At 38.6% G+C, this 17,082-nt stretch overlaps 1 protein-coding gene across 4 annotated transcripts in view; it reads right to left on the bottom strand.

Moving 5' to 3' along the window:
• Positions 1–2,554: 2,554 nt before the first annotated feature.
• The window catches only part of MIA2 (MIA SH3 domain ER export factor 2), a 35,009-nt gene continuing 20,481 nt past the window's right edge, over positions 2,555–17,082 (bottom strand). For 3 of the 4 annotated variants that reach the window (XM_041399610.1, XM_041399593.1, XM_041399584.1), the window contains 12 exons: positions 16,395–16,533; positions 14,667–14,768; positions 13,007–13,067; positions 12,656–12,691; positions 11,661–11,728; positions 10,891–10,973; positions 10,402–10,533; positions 8,741–8,881; positions 7,137–7,268; positions 4,545–4,621; positions 3,917–4,151; positions 2,555–3,120 (listed from right to left, as the gene is read on the bottom strand). In XM_041399610.1, the coding sequence (XP_041255544.1) occupies positions 2,972–3,120; positions 3,917–4,151; positions 4,545–4,621; positions 7,137–7,268; positions 8,741–8,881; positions 10,402–10,533; positions 10,891–10,973; positions 11,661–11,728; positions 12,656–12,691; positions 13,007–13,067; positions 14,667–14,768; positions 16,395–16,533 (1,355 nt within the window). In that variant the 3' untranslated portion in view covers positions 2,555–2,971. The remainder of the gene's footprint in view (positions 3,121–3,916; positions 4,152–4,544; positions 4,622–7,136; positions 7,269–8,740; positions 8,882–10,401; positions 10,534–10,890; positions 10,974–11,660; positions 11,729–12,655; positions 12,692–13,006; positions 13,068–14,666; positions 14,769–16,394; positions 16,534–17,082) is intronic. The other variant, XM_041399601.1, reaches the window with a different exon arrangement.

The following is a 17,082-nucleotide window of genomic DNA, read 5'->3' as shown; positions in this document are numbered from 1 at the left end:
TGCAAGCTACTGCTCTGCCTTACTAAACAGAGTGGAGAAGTGACCTGTGTGCCTTGCTGTTGTATAAATGTGTTTTTAAAAAGTCTGTTTGGTTTAACCTATTTTCTGCTTTAATTAACTTAATCTTGAAAGACACGATGAGGAGCAGGGGGAGCAGCCCACTTGACTGGACTAGGGGGGTTGTGCAGCCCTTTCACTCACTGCAGCTGCAGGCAGAGCTGGCTCTTAGCAATGGCTGGGCATTGTTAGAATGCTCCAGGTCTGATTTGTTCACACAGCCCTCTACTCACTGGGTGTGGCTCGTGTTCAGGGAGGAAGTCAGTGTACCTAAAACAGATGGCTAGAATCTTTCTATCTTGGAAACTTCAGGAGTCTGTTAAAGCAGGAGTGTGTGGTGAAAGCCATACCTTGAGCAGTGGTGGAGAAATGCACTCCTGATTTTTCTCCTGTTTTAGAAACAGAAGTGGGGTTTGTTGTCTGCCTGTATTTTCAGCAGTAGTCTTTATTAGTGATAGCAGGATGAAGGGATTCAAGCTGAAGCGATCTCAAGTGATCTTAGGAAGTTAAGATAATTTTAGTATTCTCTTGCATTTGGAGTGGGACCTTACAAACAGTTGTGAAATTTCTTTGAACTTGCATAGTCCCAAAAGGAATTTTACTTTTGTTATTTCTTTGTATTTCCTGAAGAGGTGGCAATGTCGAGTTAGTCTTTTGCATTCTAGGTTCAGCTGCAGGAGCTTGGAACACAAGCCTTCATCTGTCAAAACTTATTCTTTTGGGGGTGGGTGGAACAGGGACTTCCCCATGTACACTTTAGTGTGGCCTTTCTGCATTTGACAGGTTACCATCTACCTGCTTCCTATTACATAAACTTGAGCTTGCTTCCAAATATGCAAATAAAATTTTGGACTGCTACTGGGGAGGGAAAAAATTTCTCAAATGATGCCATTCTCTCTGCACGATGATCCAATCCATGCTTTTCCTGCATTTTCTTAGTCCAGCTATCTTTCCTTTTGCCTGTAGCTTTCGGTACCATTGTGGGCATTGTGGAGGAAGAATTTTCAGAGTTAACTTAGAACAAATATTTGACCCACGTGGAGAAAACACTGTGTTTGCTCAGAAAAGAGATACATTAATGAATAGTTTTTGCAGCCTCCCAGGTGAGTTGGCAAGGAATGAAAAAGGTTTATGGCAGTGTTATCAGCCCAGGATTTCTGTGCTATACCCTGGTTCTCTGTGCAGGGGCAAGGCTGTATTTAGCAGTTCTGGTTGCTCCTAGGGTTGATGACAACCCAGTAATTCCTTTGAGAATCCTTGTGAAGTCTCTCAGGCAAACCCACAGCCATCAACTAATTGGCTAAAGCTGATGCAACAGCCACGTTAAACTACATGGTTAATTTAACAGGGACGATGCTTTAAAACGTCTGTTGTCAGAATCTGTCATTGAATCACTGGAGTACAAATGCCTACCTTAATGCTTTGAGGACTAAAGTAGAAGCAGAAAGGATAAAGGAATTGTAGGAATGAGCCATAGAAGAGTTCTACAGCTGAAACAAGCCAACATGGAAACAATGCTAGGAGCAGGAAGACTGAGCTACAACAGAAAATGCTCCCTTGGCAGACTCGACCTAAGCAATTACAAAAAAAGTGGGCTGGAGGTTTTTTCGGTAACTTCTAATTATGGGGCGTGGTGGCTGCATTTACATTAAAGCCTGAAACTGTGTTATATGTGCATACATGCAGAATGGAGGCTGGTGGTTGATCTGCTGCTGAGTTGGGGGTTGCTAAAACCAGTTTGCTTCTTTATCTTAGAGGGTCCCTCACCAAATGACTGACCTGAGTCCTTACATGGTTTTCAAGTTGAAGCCAAACTGTCAGAACAGCCACCAGCTCCTAGCAGAAGTCTTTAGATTGTACAGTCACCAGTAAAAGCAGAGCTTGGCTCTGTCCAGAGCCCCGCCCTGGCTGCAGGTGGGTGCACTGTGCCTGCTGGAACAGCCACTCCTGCCAGGGAAGCACCACACAGGAACCTGAAGAGGTGAACAAGGTACCACACCAACTCCTTTTATAGACAAAAACTTATTAATGCTGCAGTTTGCCACTTCCTTCTTGTACTTTTAAATTCTGCTTTTTTCCTGCCCAGCATTTTCCTAATACTGGTGTTAAATTATGAAGCCTAATAAACCAAATTCATGTTGAGGCAGTAAAAACACACCCCTCCTATTGGTTTGCTGCAGACATATGTCTTCAAAGGCAAGGGCTGGGCTGTGCTGGAGCATATCCTAGCTATGACTCCTTCCTCCCAGGTCATAAAAACCCCCTGTACACGTCTTCAATAAACATTACTCCACTCCAGCTTTTGAAGAGGGATGGGAGAGTTGCTCAGCTTTTCTGCTGCCTCTTCCCCCTCAGTGTCATGGCAGGAGAACTGCCACACTGTAGAGCTTGAGAGCAGAAAGATCACCTATGAGGCCACTAACAGAGGGGACTCAGGTGGAGAATCATGGTTATTCATCTTTACCTATCTATTATACCATGGTACCAGGGACATTGCTTTCATTTTCTGTAGATTTTTATTAACTGTTTCCATTTGTTTTCACATCCTATTCAGAAAGCAGCAAGCATCACTTTTGGCATGCAGAGAGACTCCCTGTACAGCTCAACCAGCACAAAGCAGCTGGACTTTTACAATAAGGGTCACATGATTTAATTTTATACACCTCTGAAGAGACTACTCAAGTTAGAAATGCGTAGTTTAAAATGACTATTGTACAGTGGAAATCACTTATTCACAATATTCATAGGTATTTAATTCTTTATTTACAAAATACTATCCTGAGAATTTTCCCTATTAAGCTTCAATTTGAGCGAAGTAGTTTGTATAGACCTAAGTAACAATGGTTACTTAACTTAAGGAAAAAATGCCAGTAGGACAGCACAAAACTGGTTCAGGACATTCCCCAGATGACTGTCAAGTCTCCTGCTGTGGTTCTGGTTCTACAGCTGATGGATGTGACTGAGATGGTTCAACTCTATTTTCAGGAGGAGGTGGTGGAGGCAAAAATTCAGGTCGTTGAGGTGGATAGTGAGGATAAGGTCTCATTGGAAATGGATTTCTTACTGTGAGAGAATCAGAGTAATCCAGTTAATATCAATCACAACAGTAAACATTAAACAGTAAACACCTGCTCCTCTTGCTGGCTTACTCAGCTAGGCTTATCCAACTAGAAGTCACATGTCAGGATCCAAAGAGACAGAGATGCCAGGAAAGAGGAGGGCAAAACCATCACTTTTCTCAGTAGTCACCCACAACAATCTCAAAGCAGCAGCCAACCACTGCCAGCCCCTGGGCTGCTGCCCCTTCAGTCTGCCACAGCATCCCTTACGTGCCACACCTTGCAGACATTTTGGCAGATAAAGGGCTTAGTTCTTCACACATACTCAGAGAACAGCAAGAGTCAGAAAGAAGTCCTGCACTCTGATACTTACACCTTGCCCCAGTCTTGCAGACTCCAAGGGAAAACAGTTGTTTTGGGGTTGTCCCTTTGCAGGGCACCAGCACACTTCAGAGCCAGAGGATGAAACTTAAGATTTGTGCAATTTCATAGGAAGAAAAGGACTAAGGTAACCACCTACTTGCTTTCCTACCCCTCAAAAAGAATCCTTTAAATGCTGAACAGTATATGTAGGTGTCTTTTCCAGCCAGAGCTAATATTTATAAAAAGGTCAAGATGAGCTGCTGTGAAAAAGTAAGTGTACAACACAACAAACCTTAATCAGAAAAGATGCCCCCTGTTTACTCAATTGAGAAGCAGTTGTGCAAATATGTACACCTGTACCCCCTGTGGTAGCTCACTACCTGCACAAAGCACTCGTGTTCATCAGCTTGAAACAAAGGCTGGCTAAAGCCACGTACTTGGCAGCGGAGGGCGTGGAGGCCTGAAGTCTTGTACTGGAAAGCATTCCTGTGGCCCATAGATGCCAGCAGGAGGAGGGGGAGGAAAAGGAGGGCCTCGTCTCATGAAAGGTACTGGTGGTGCTCGAGGATCCACAGGCAGCAGTGGAGGTCTGACTGGGGGGAAAGGTGGGGGTGCAAACCCTGAAGCGACAGCTTCACTTTCAGGTGCCAGCGACTGATCAGGCAGTGCGTTCTGCAACACAAGGAAACCAGGGAAGTCAGTGAGGGAAAGGGAACATCTCCAGGCCCATCAGGCCCACTTTCAGGTAGGTGTGACACTAGCTAAGAGCTAGTTCCAACTCAGCCTCAGCTGCAGTGCAATCCTGAGCAAGGCTATGTGTACTGACCATCTGCTTGATCACAGTCTCATCTTTTGGGATATAATTAATTTTCAACAGGGATTATATTAGTAATATATCAAAGTAATTCACAAGACAATAAGTGTTGTGGTAAAGTATACATATAATTTTATAATTTGCACTGAAGAGTGCAATATAATGTGACCAATGGACTACAGACAAATGTTTCTATGTTTTTTGCAGAAAATTAAAGCTTCTTTAAATCAAGCCTCTCTTTAGCTACTTACACTAAGATTAGAATGATCCTTCATCCCATCTCCACTGGGTTCTGTTCGTGGACTGTGTTCTGAAGATGTCTGTCCATCTGTATGCAAAAGTTACAGTAAGTTATTCAGGGCTGATCTCTTTCTCTCCACTGATTTCAGTATTTTTTTTCAGGATAGACTGGCAACAAACAGCAAGCAACAGTTCCATTTTCCCCCTCCCTCCAACTAATAGTTTATTTATTTAGTAAGCCCCATGCTGGGAATGGCTGGGCTATGATATGCTTTTGGCACAGAGCTTTGCACCAATCCTATTCAAGTATGACAAAAACCAATTCCCTCCTTGGCTGACAAATATCAAGTAAACTTCCAGAACTACATCATTTTTGGACGAGTAGTCAGAAATAATAATCATCCTCCTCCTCCTCCTCCTCTCATTTGCCTTATTTATTTTATAAGAGATAAATACAAACTTCACTCTTTTTACTTTTAAACTTTGCTGGGAAAAAGTATTTTCAATAACAACTAAGAAAACTATTAAAGGGAATTGTCAGAGAGTAGAATCTGACTGGATAAAAATATACTAAATACATAATATACACTAAATAAACTTTCTTTAAACAAACAAACAACCCCCCAAATCTGGGAATTGAAAAATATTGCTTTCTTAATGCTTCAGCTTGAATAGAGATGATTACACTAAAAAACAACAAACCAAAACTTCTAAATAGTGACAGAATTTTTATGTGTAAGTTGTATTTCTACTCTTTGAAAGCAAACAAAGCTTTTTTTCTCAATGAAAAGACAGGTCTTTTAAAAAACTCTAAATTACTTGTCATTTCAAGCAGGCCCTGCCTTGTTGATGATGTTGTTACCTAATCTAAAACATTTCAACTGCTATGTCACACAGAGAATATTCATGCCTTGATATTTATGTTGCACAACACTTTCCATTTTAGGTCCTTAGAAGTTCCTCACAAACTGTCAACTTTTAACTCTCCTTTCTGACAAGAAGTTTCCTCCTCCAGGTACCTCCTCAAGTGCAAAGTTTTCATAGTTTGCCACCCCATCTTAAGAAAATTCATATTATTTTGTTCACTTTAAATAATATTTTGATTTTCTTCCTAAGAAAGGTAACTTGTTAACTCTAATGAGTAGGAGCCTTGATGTCAGTACTGTGAGACACTCTGCTGTTCTGAAGTCAGATGTGCTGGATGGGCTGTTTTTTGGTGGTTGTTTTTTTAATTGAAGGGCTTTTTTTGGGGTTTTTGGGTTTTTTTACAAATACTCAGCCAACTCTAGTGAAATTATGTGTCTCTAAAAAGCAACACTGACACATTCTTAATGACCTGTTAAATGCTGGCAACAAACTTATCCAAAACCCTGTTTCCATTCAAGCGGCTCTGAATTGCCCAGGAACTGACTACAACGTTTAAAAAATTAAATTAATTGTTGCTTGGCAGTGACTGAATAAAGAGGTAAAAAAAAAAAAGCATTAATAAGTGCAAAGACAGTGCACCTCTCCTGTCCTTCAGCCAGCAGCCAGGTGCTAGAGGAAAGACCTCAGTGGAACATGAAGTATTAGAGGCAGAAGTGAGAAAGCAGAAGTGAAACGGACAGAGGCTTGGGAAAGAGGGAAGGTCAGTAGCTGTAGAGGGACAGAACTGCCTTCCAGTAAAGAACAATTCACTTTGAAACCTGAACCTTCAACTTGAAACTAAATTCAGCATTCCCAGTTCTCACACGCTGTTACACTGAGTAGCAAAACTTCTCTCTCCTCTGGCCAGAAATGGTGCAAGGGAGATGGTAACTTCCTACTAATCCTGTCAGGAACTCACTCCTGGGTGGTGAAGTTTCTTCTGGGAATTTAATGGCTTCACTTTGCTGATGAATCAGACACATGTGACTTACCAAGGCATTACATAAAGATGAAAACTGCTTAGTAAGTATTAAGCTCTTAAGCTGTCAGTGATAAGGTCTCTGTGACAAAAATTTTGCCTATGAACTTCTGGCAGTTGCCAAGTGTCACAAACTAAAATGTACATAATCAGCCAAGTCAAAATGAGTGGGTCAGTGAAAGGTGTGATGAAAATGGGAGCAATTCACTGTGAAGTACAAAAAGCTGCCACTATGGCCAATAGTTTGAAGGAAGAGGCCTCAGACCTTCTACCTCCGTGCACCAAGCCAGTGGACACCTGAACATTTGGCTGTTTCTGTTTCACTCTTTGCGAGTCCAACCCTTTCTAACGTTACCAAATGTGGCACAGCAACGCAAGTATGGGTTTCTGATGTTTTAATGCTGAGATGAGCCTCATGGGAGGGACCAAAACAGACTCTCAACCAATTATGAGTGGTTAACATACAGAACAGTGAGGGTAGACCACAAAAATACCTGATGACTGCTATTCACAGAATCCCACCCACCTGACAGCAGGGAGGGCTATTGCTCCAACAGGGAATGGCTGCATCAAGGCCAGCAGGTGTTCAAATGTTTCTTACACAATGGAACTTCAGGTCTGTGGTAGCTAAGAACCTGTCCTCTTGCCACAGCTTACCATGCACAGTCAGCTTATACAGAGATTTTCCTTTCTAGAGTATCATGAAAGCAACTCCCACCTGTTTTATCAAAAGACTGAACATTGTAAGTTCGTAGTTCTGCTGGTCCAGAAAGTCTTCCAGTATTTGGAGGATTAGGGAAAAATCTTTCTTGTCTTCGAGCAGGAAGAGCTGGATCAGAATAAGGCTCACCTAACATTGAAGAAATCACAAAAAACAGATCTGTGACGATTTATTCCTTTCATTCCACACCATTTTAGACCAGAAAGATTCTCTGGGTGTCTTAAGCTCTTGTAAATATACCAAGTGTCTATCAATCAGGGTGAGCAAACAAATAACCCAGAGGAATCCCACCAAGTATATCAAATTGCTTATGTTTCTAAAGAGCTGCAAAAGAAAAAGTTCATTGATTTTTGGTTTAACATACAGCAGAATTTTGAAAGTTATGATTGCCTAAGTTATAAACAGTGGGGCCTTGAAACAAAGGTTCAGCCTAGCAGAGAAGATGGAAGACAAAACAAGGTACTATATGTTTTAAGCCATTCTTGGTAAGCATACTGTTTTCCATTATGTTTCACAGTGCTGTAATATGCTTCCACCAACTTGCTGGCATCAGATCTAGTAATCTGTCATGCAGCTACAAGATAAACTGCATCAGTGAAATCCAAGGGTAAAGGTGAGCTAAGAAAAAGAAGGAAAGGCCAAGGAAACCAAACTACCTCTCTGCAGTATCCTGTCAACAGACCACACCTGCCAGATGAGAAACTACATTCTGAGAGGACCTCGAGTTCTACCACCAGGCTTTCACACAGATGTGTATTGCTTGCTTCAGTAATAATTGAGGTACCTTAATTTGTGCACATTGCCTAATTTTTTTTTCTAAACTTGTAACTTTTTTTTCTTTATTACAGGTATCCAGGAAGGTTGTCCATACCCCCAAGTTTTTACTTGAGAAATACCGCAGTAATAACTGAGGTACCTTAAAATTTGTGCACGTTGCCTTTTTTTTTCTAAACTTGTAACATTTTTTTTTTCTTTATTACAGGTATCCAGGAAGGTTGTCCATACCCCCAAGTTTTTACTTGAGAAATACCAGCATAATCCTCTTAACTCATCTCTGCCTTCCCTGAGTGGTTAAGCGCAATACAGCTGTTGAGCTGAAGAAGTGAGAGTGAAAACTGATTTTGCTGCTGTTAATCATTGAAGAGACAGTATCCACAGGAAAACATGTGCCAGACAGGATGAATGTACCATGGTACTCTTGTACTATTAATATAAATGTTTTGGGTTTTTTTAATAATATTTTTCAACATTTCCTGGGTTTTTTTATTTAAATAAATTAGAACTTTTTTCTTCTTAAATGTCTTATTAACTATCCAGCCCAGACAGGTCTCTTAACACACTAAATAAACTCCCAGTAAAATGGTGAAACCAGTTGACTGTCCATTGATAATACCAATATGTACTTAAAAGATAGCAGAGAAGTGCAAGTGAATTACAGTATTCAAAAAGAGGAAAAAAATACTATTAAAAAATACCAGTTCAGTTGCACGTGCAGGTCCAAGAAAATATTTAATATTTTAAACCCAAAATAGTTAAATATATAGACTGCAAGTGAGTAACTCCTCTTTTCCATGGATACAGTAGCTAAGCAGAGTTTTTACCTGGTGGAGGCAGAAGCATCCTGTGTTCTCTTTCCCAAGGAGGAGACAGGGATCCAGTATCTGATGGTGGTCTGTGGGCATCAGAATTCAGCTCTCCTCTTTCACTTCCAGCTTCATACATGGCAGTTGGCCCTCTGGATCCTAATCGAAGAAATGGAGTTGTTATTCACCCTTGTGCTTTAAATCCTCTGCTATGGCTTTCCTCATTGAGTGTGGAAACAGTGGAACAGCTCATGGAACACCAACACTGTCAGGATACAGGAGCGCGGGCTCCACGGGACGCTCCGGTGTTTGCTACGGCTACGGGAAGGGTTCCAAGGCGTGCAGGGAAAACTCTTAGCTCAGTAACAGCACAACTTAGAGGACCTGCAATGCTTTTGAAAAAACTAATCATTTTACAAGTTTCAGTTAATTTGAACCAGAAACCAGTAGCCTGATGATAAATAATCTTCTCAGTGATAAAAACCTGCTGCTAATCAAACTAACAATTAGCATGCTGAGAGTTAATACAGGTATTATAAAACACCCATCTGCATTCAACACTCTTCTGGTTCTAATTCTTTATTCAAGGAGAAGGAAAAAACCAAACCAAAAAATCTAAACCAAACAAAAGAAAAAACCCTCTAAGGCCAGGTCAACACATAATCAAGTGCAATAAAAACTGTAAAAATGAGTGATTTTAGATTGCAAGCTTCCTCTAAAACAGACTGGGTCTGAAAAATTACAGAAATACTGAATTCTGCTATCATTCTCTAATTCTCCATGCTATAATTCAACCTAAAACTTGAAGCCATTGTGTGTCTTGTGCACTGAGATAAGTACTATAATTGCACTTACTGAAATCCTTACAGAGTAGAAATTTGGACATATTTCCCACTAATTAAGTAGAGGCTTCAATGGGTGCAATGGTAAAAATAAAATAAACAGTAGCTTCTTTATTACTTTTAACAGATGCTGAACTTCACTTTAGCATTTACCTACACTGCTTCCATCAGCATAAGAAATATGAATGGAGGGTATTTTTCTTCCCTTACAACCCACGTCACCCCAGCTTACTTTCACCTACTCTGGAATCTCTGAACTGTACTCCTTACACACAAACTTCCTGGTCCCTTCTACCATCAGGGAAGAAACACTCTCCATGCATGATGGCTGCTTCAAATTTAGAACAAAGAGAAGGGAAACAATTTACTGAACCAGTAACTTTCTAATACCACAATCTCCAATAAAACTGCCTCATGTTTTGACAACATTTTCTCATGGACTGTAGACCAATGAGATGGATGGGGCAGTATTCTTTCTTCAGAAAAATAACTGACTCCCTTTTACTTTATAATCATATTTATTTCAGCAGAACCCCATCCGTCCAAGAAAGAAAAGACAATAGATAAGTCTGGCTTTTTACTTTTCTTAATTTATGCTTCTAAAATGAATCCACTGACCAACCTACCAATAAAAACTAGATTTCCAATTGCATTGTTAACACATTAAAAAGCTTTAGAAGTAAGCTGTAAAACAGGAAGAGTTTGTCCAATTAACTGTTGATGTTGAATTGGTTGTTTTAATACTTTTTGCCACTAACAAGAGAAAAGGTGTGACACGTTTACAGGAGAGGAGAGAGAAATCCAGAACAGATACATTTTCAAGTTTAAGAATTGTACCTCTTCCTCCTCCTCCACCTGGAAGCATAGGTGAAAGCCTTAAAGGACCCTCCAATAAAGTTGGAGGGGAAAGAAAAGCTCTTGTTTCAGATGAAGGCCGGCCCATTGGTGAGGGTCCATATGGGGAATGCTCTGGAACAGTTAAAACAAAATACTCAAGTTCACAATACTTAGTTTAACAAACTGTATAAATAACTTCTCAGGTGAAGTTAAAGACTAAACTATGTAGCTAAAACGAAAACTGTGCTCTCATTACCATGTGTAACGTTTCCCAGTCTACTCTCATCAATACTACAAATGCTCTTAGTTTCAACAAAATACTTGATGTGTCCTAGAGTCACTTATGACCCAATTATTTTTTTTTAAATGACTGGTATTTGTACATACACATAGCCAAGATAGTTTTCAAACAATTAAATATGTGTGGTCTTGGGAAACAAAACCATAAACCAAAAGAATTAGGCTCTATTTTACAATTCAATACTGTACCTCTGCCAAATGGTCTCATTGGAATATCAAGAGCATAAGGATCTTTTTCTAAAAGTTCAAGTTTGAATTCTGCTTCAGTTAATCTGCAAAGAGACAATAAGTAGTAAATGACAAAGAAATGCAAAAGCTTTACCAGACTACGCTGTTTACTGCCAGGCTTTCTACCTGACCAGTTAATGAAGCAAGTATTTTATTCCCTAAATAAGTAAGACAAAGGATGTCACAGTACTCTGAATTTAAAAATGCCTGAAAGTATTTCTCTTTGCTGCTATGTTTATGCTGTAATTCAGAAGCTGAAGTTGCATTTTAGATGTCACATTCCTAATATGACATCACTCTAACTGCCCTCCAAATATTAGTTAACCTCACATCTGAAAGTTCCTCTGAATTGCCACCAACTGTTAGTTCAGCATTAACTTCTGAGATAAACTATGAAATCATAAGGTAACCACAATATCTGGTTGATACATACTTACTTCAAACAAACAAACAAAGAAACAATACCCCCCCCCCCTCAATATTTGTGTTCTAGTACTACATTCTGCATCTTTCCTGAGGTATTTCAATACTTCACATAGTTCCTAAGTTCTTATTTTCTTGCATGTGATAATTACAGGAAAGCTCAAGTGACTCCCCTTCTTCCAGAACTCAAACATTGTGATCTCTCTGTTGTGTTTGGGCCACAATACATTAACAGAAAACATCAAACTGCCTAAATCCAACACATGTCAAACTGCATTTGTTTAGAAGTAGGTAAGAACTGCACTTACTTTTGTCTGTTATGTGCATTTTCTTTTTTTATATCACTGAGGTGTCTTTCAGCTGCTCGGGCTGTCAGCTTTGGGAAAGGACAATAACAGATGCTTAGATACTGCTATTTTTTGATTAAATACTTCATAAATATGACAATTCCTAGGTCTATGACATTCTATGTGAAGTGTATAGATTGCATTTTCACAAGACATGACTAATGTATGGAGCCTCACATACGTCAGCAAATGATATTATATTAGCAGCTCTAACCCCCCAATTTTGGAGGATTGATAAGGCTTTCCTGCAGACTCTTAAAACTTCAGAAATTGAATTCTTTAGTTATACCTGGTTTGAAGCATCTACAGAAGATATGAAGTCTCAAATTCTATGTAAGATTGTTGTATTTTAAAATCAGATAGATAAAATCTCTGGAATTATGACCACAAAGCACCATAGCTTTTAGCAGGATTTTATCTCAGACATTCTGTGAAAGTGAAGAATGTATTAGTCAGGAGATATTTTAAATTTTCTTGTTCGGAAAAAAAAGGCAAAAATGGATTTTCTAGAAACATTCTTAGGAAGCTGTCAATGGAACATACTGTTCTCAGAGGACATAATGTATTCCACTTGTAGATAAAAGAAGTGAAGTACACCCAAAGAAAATATCAAAATGGCATTGAAACAAGGCCAAAAACTTTCATTATTAGCAAAATATCACACATTTGTTATATGGTGTTCTTCCAGCAGATTTATTGCTATAACAAATGACATAAGATTATCATTCTACTGTGCTCATAAGTATCCAGTTTAATTTTTCCAACTATTTCATATAATAGAAGTGTTTTTAACATGCTTCTGTGTATTTCTGCAAGAAATATGCTTAAAAGTGAAAGGTTAGAGATAATTTTGATGATCTGTTTTTAGTATGAAACAGAAGGTGACAAAGCAAACTTTTCAAATAATGAAAAATGAAGATGCAGAAAACACAGAAAATTCAACACTTGGAACTTACCCAATTATCATGAGCTTTTTTCTCATGTGAAGTAATCTGTGAAAGAGAGATTCATTATTCACCTAAACCCCAAAACCTATGATTATATGCTTTGATTTATAATTTAATATTTGTGGGTAATTTATAATGAGATGCCTAAACTGAAAATTCAACTTTTCAATGAAGTTATCTGGTGATCTCTGCTATGAAATCATGTCAGTCAAAACCAGATGACATTAAGAAGAGGGAGGGGGAGGCAAAATTAGACACCCAACAAAGCTAAGCAAAATACAGTTCACAAGCTAACAGCAAGGGGTATTGCAGTTGCAGTAAATCCCTCCTACACAGATGTTGTCACAAAGCAGAAAATACCTGATTCTCATAAGAACGAATGGTTCTCTCCAGCTCTTCTTCCAGGTCCTTTGCTCGCTCTCTGTAACAAAAATGAGAATTTATGATATTGTGTTGCCCTGATTTTTTTTAAGATTTTCTAAGCCTTCTGATGTTTACATTCTTGTAGCAAACTTTCTCACACACTTTCTGTAAATAATTTATTGTTTTGCATTCTTTTATGGAGAAGGAGAAATTTGACAGACTGTTAGTTTGTCCAGTGTCGTTGGAGAGGTGGCACTTTCACCCTCCAATCCACTGTCACCTTTGGAAATCTATAAATGTTAGAACCAGGAAATAAACTTCCCCTTTTTACCTTGAGAACAGCAGCATGTTCGCATCGCGTTATTTCGTGTCCTATAGTGACAATATTGTAATAAAACGCGCAGGAAAGTTTTGAATAAAATAAACTCACCATAAACAAGGTGTTTTAAGATTAAGATTTTTTTTTTAATCTAAAAGACAGAAATGTCACTTAGGCCCATGGGGTACAGAAAATTCTACTAACAGTGGAAATTCTAGGCCTTATATTCTAGGCAAACAGGGATGTAAACAAGAGAACAGAACCCAAACCCCAACACACCCCCAACTTTTCAGTGGTTTGTGATGTTTCCAACATAAAGGCTGTCCTTCCTCACATGCCCTACCAGCCAGGCTCTCCCAGCTCAGCACAGGAACTGATGTGGCTGGAGCACCACACTGTCACAGTCAGTCCTGAGGGACAGGCAGCTGCACTGAAGCTACTTCAAGACCTCATGTGTGATGCCACCTTTGCTGCCAGCTGCTCTGTGCACAGCCTCTCTAGGTTCTACACTTTCTCAGCAGGTGGGCCAAAGACACAGCCATTGATTGGTTATACTCAATTTGCAATATTAATATTCTCTTTAAAATTAGGATGCCTACAAAATCCATGATAAATCGGGAAGAGTGAATTCTGTCCTCCTGTATGAATACTGAAGAATATCCACAAAGAAGTATTGATCACTATCGCTCAGTTAGGCCTAATACCCCCATAAACACTGAAGTTAAATGGCAAATACACATTACATATTGAAAGATTATGCCACAGTTAGAGGAAATGCAGGGAAAAACCCAGAGGTACAGAGCTGGTGTAACAAAAAATAGAGCAAAGCAGTTAAGAAACAGCTGCAGCAAATACTCACCCATGATAATATTTTAGTAAATAATTTCTAAGCAACAGAACTATCTGAAAAGCTTTGAGAAACATAAACAGAATACTGTTAACTATACAGCAAAAATGCTAGCTCTGTAGGGAAACTGAGCATTCAATTTATTTCACAACATCCTCTTAACTTTTTATTTTTAGCTGTGTTCAGTAAGGGGAACTAGGTTAGAGACCCCCTTCTACCACCCCATTAAAGCTAATGTACCAGTACAATTAGGATTCTAATGGAAGAGCAGTTGCCATAATCAACACCCAAATATTTTAACATTTTAACTTTTTTTTAAAAGTAAAACCACCCTTAGTCTGTATTATAACCCATAAACTAGTGTCTAACACACATACACCATAAAGAAACTGGAAGAAAATACATTTGCTTATGCTGTGTTTTTTAAAATTATCTATTGCTCTTTCTTCACTTTGGAACAAGTGATTACAACAACTAAATTCTGCAATTACCTGTAGCTGTTAAGTTCTTCAGCAGCATGAATAATTTTTTCATCTACTTTAGAAAGCTTTTCTTCCTTTTGTAGACGTTCCCTCTCTTCTACTGTCAGCTTCCTTTAAACAAAATTCAAAAATTATGGTTAATTTTGTTTCAAGTCAACAATTTTGAAAGTGAAAGCAGCCACAAATCATATCAAACAAACTAAAACCCAAACTACACTAATGGTCAGTGATTTGTTCTGGTATTTTCTAAAAATAATTTTCTAGAGGAAAAAAGATTGTTACTAACTATTTAAAAAAAAAAAAAGTCTTTCCAGGTCCTCCTTTTTATCCTTATGCCTAATTGGGCATTACAGAAGAAAAACTCATACTCCAGTCCACAGATTATGCACAAGGTAGTTCTGCAGAGCACACATGGATACCACTGCTATGTACAGCCCTGAATGGATTAACTGGTCATCTTCCTGTGAACAGCAGCTCTTAACAATCAAACTGTCTAAATCATGGATCTTGTGAACATGATTTAAATTTCTTTTCTACTCAGTCTTCATTTCCTACTGTTTCATTTTCCCTGTTTGAATAGACCCAGTTTTTAAAAGTTGCTTTAATTAATTCTAAGGGTTTTTTGTGCTGCTACATCACCCCACCTGCTTCTCCCCACTCCTTTTTGGCTTTTCTAAAATTCTTTGATAAGCAGTGTATATTTGCTGAGTTTTGGTGAGGTTATTTTTAAATAACATCCACACAGTCTGCTTTCTGCCTGCTTATTGTATTTTCTTTTTAACAGGTTCCTTCCCACTCCCTCCCTGCTCTTTTTTAAAAATCAAAATGCTAATGCAGTGATTTCTAGGATTTATCGCTTCTACAAAGATGCCAAATATCTACACAAATATGCATGCTACAGAGCAGTTACTGAAAGTAATACTTCAAAAAGGTCCTGCACACTGTTCAGAACAGGATCTATCTTGTGCTGATTCTCTTGCTGCCTTCAAGATTATGCCTGCTCTTTGAAGAAATAATTTCTGATTAGTAAAACTGTAATTGTACATCATGCCCTAAACTGATGTGCCCTGCTGCCACACACACACACACTCCAGAAGGCTACTACACGCCCTGGACCAATCAACTTCAATTTCTAATCCTAAACACATTTCTGATTTCAATTATAACCCCTACTCACATTCTGATTGTGAGGCAGATATTACAGCCTTCACATTCTGGTTTTCTTGGTGGGGAAAGCCTGATTCAGAAGGGCCCTATGTTGCTTACCAACAAGAGCTTGCCTATGTTTTTAGTTTTATATATATATATATATATATATATTGACATTCCTCTGACACTCCTTGCTCTCTTTATTATATAAAATATTTCTCACAATTAAAGCACCTTCTGCTTTTCTTTCAGCAACTTTGACATATGTATTACATCATATAATAATTCAATTAAATAAAAAAAAAATCAAGCTGTCCTACTTTAATTGCCTTATTTCAAAGATTAAAAATCTGTTACTTCTTTGTTTCTGTACTTGCTGTGGTAAAGTCCTAAAATGAATTGTTTCATGCAAACAATTTCTATAAACTATTGTAAACACAAATGTACATGAAAGCGTAACAAATTGTCTTCACAATTCAGAAAATTCTGGAAAGCAGTACTCAAACTTTCAATAATTTTCAGTCCCCCAAATCAGAGTTACATTCAAATCAAACAGCAAGCACGGAAGATAAGAAGAGGAACCAGCACCTGTGTAGTTTCATTTCATTTTCTTGATAAAGCTCAGTCATTACTTTCAGTTTCTGCTGAAGCTTTTGAACCTCGCTTTCAAAACGTTCATTTTCAGACTGCAAGGAAGCTTGTTGGCTTTGAAGGTTTTCTATGCGTTCTGTCAAATTCAGAGATAATTATATTGGGATAACACATTGGCAATATTTTAGTACACAAAAAGTCTGTAAAAACCTTTAATCCTATGTTGACTTAGTAACGTAAGATATAAAGTTAACATATTTCAATATATGACACAATGAGAAACCAGCAACTATACTCCCTACCTGCCACGAAGTGCAGCCCTGTTCTTGTCTCAGGCCTTTGCTCCAAACCAGGTAACTTCTTTGAAAACAACTCAGTTTTGTAATTCAGAATCTAAATTTTCATTTAGGGCTCTTACTATTGTAATTATTTGACTAAAGGAGTACAACTAGCACCACCATATGCTCTTGCAGATTTACCCACAAGGTCTTCCTCAACAGCCTCAATGGGTAACTCAGATTTGTCAAACTACCTTTATCTTTCCAAATTGAATTCAACGTCATGTTTCTTTTCCTATTTACTATTCCTGTGCCTCTTTTCAATAAATGCAACAAAGCTTCAAGTAAATTTGAACATCTTCATGGGACAGAGCTACAGTCAATTTGGAGAACTCACTAGCACAAGA

Source organism: Onychostruthus taczanowskii, unplaced genomic scaffold (assembly GCF_017590055.1).
Source record: "Onychostruthus taczanowskii isolate IOZ18803 unplaced genomic scaffold, ASM1759005v1 scaffold1, whole genome shotgun sequence".
NCBI classification, from domain to species: Eukaryota; Metazoa; Chordata; class Aves; order Passeriformes; family Passeridae; genus Onychostruthus; species Onychostruthus taczanowskii.
This window is presented reverse-complemented; position numbering and strand designations above follow the sequence as displayed.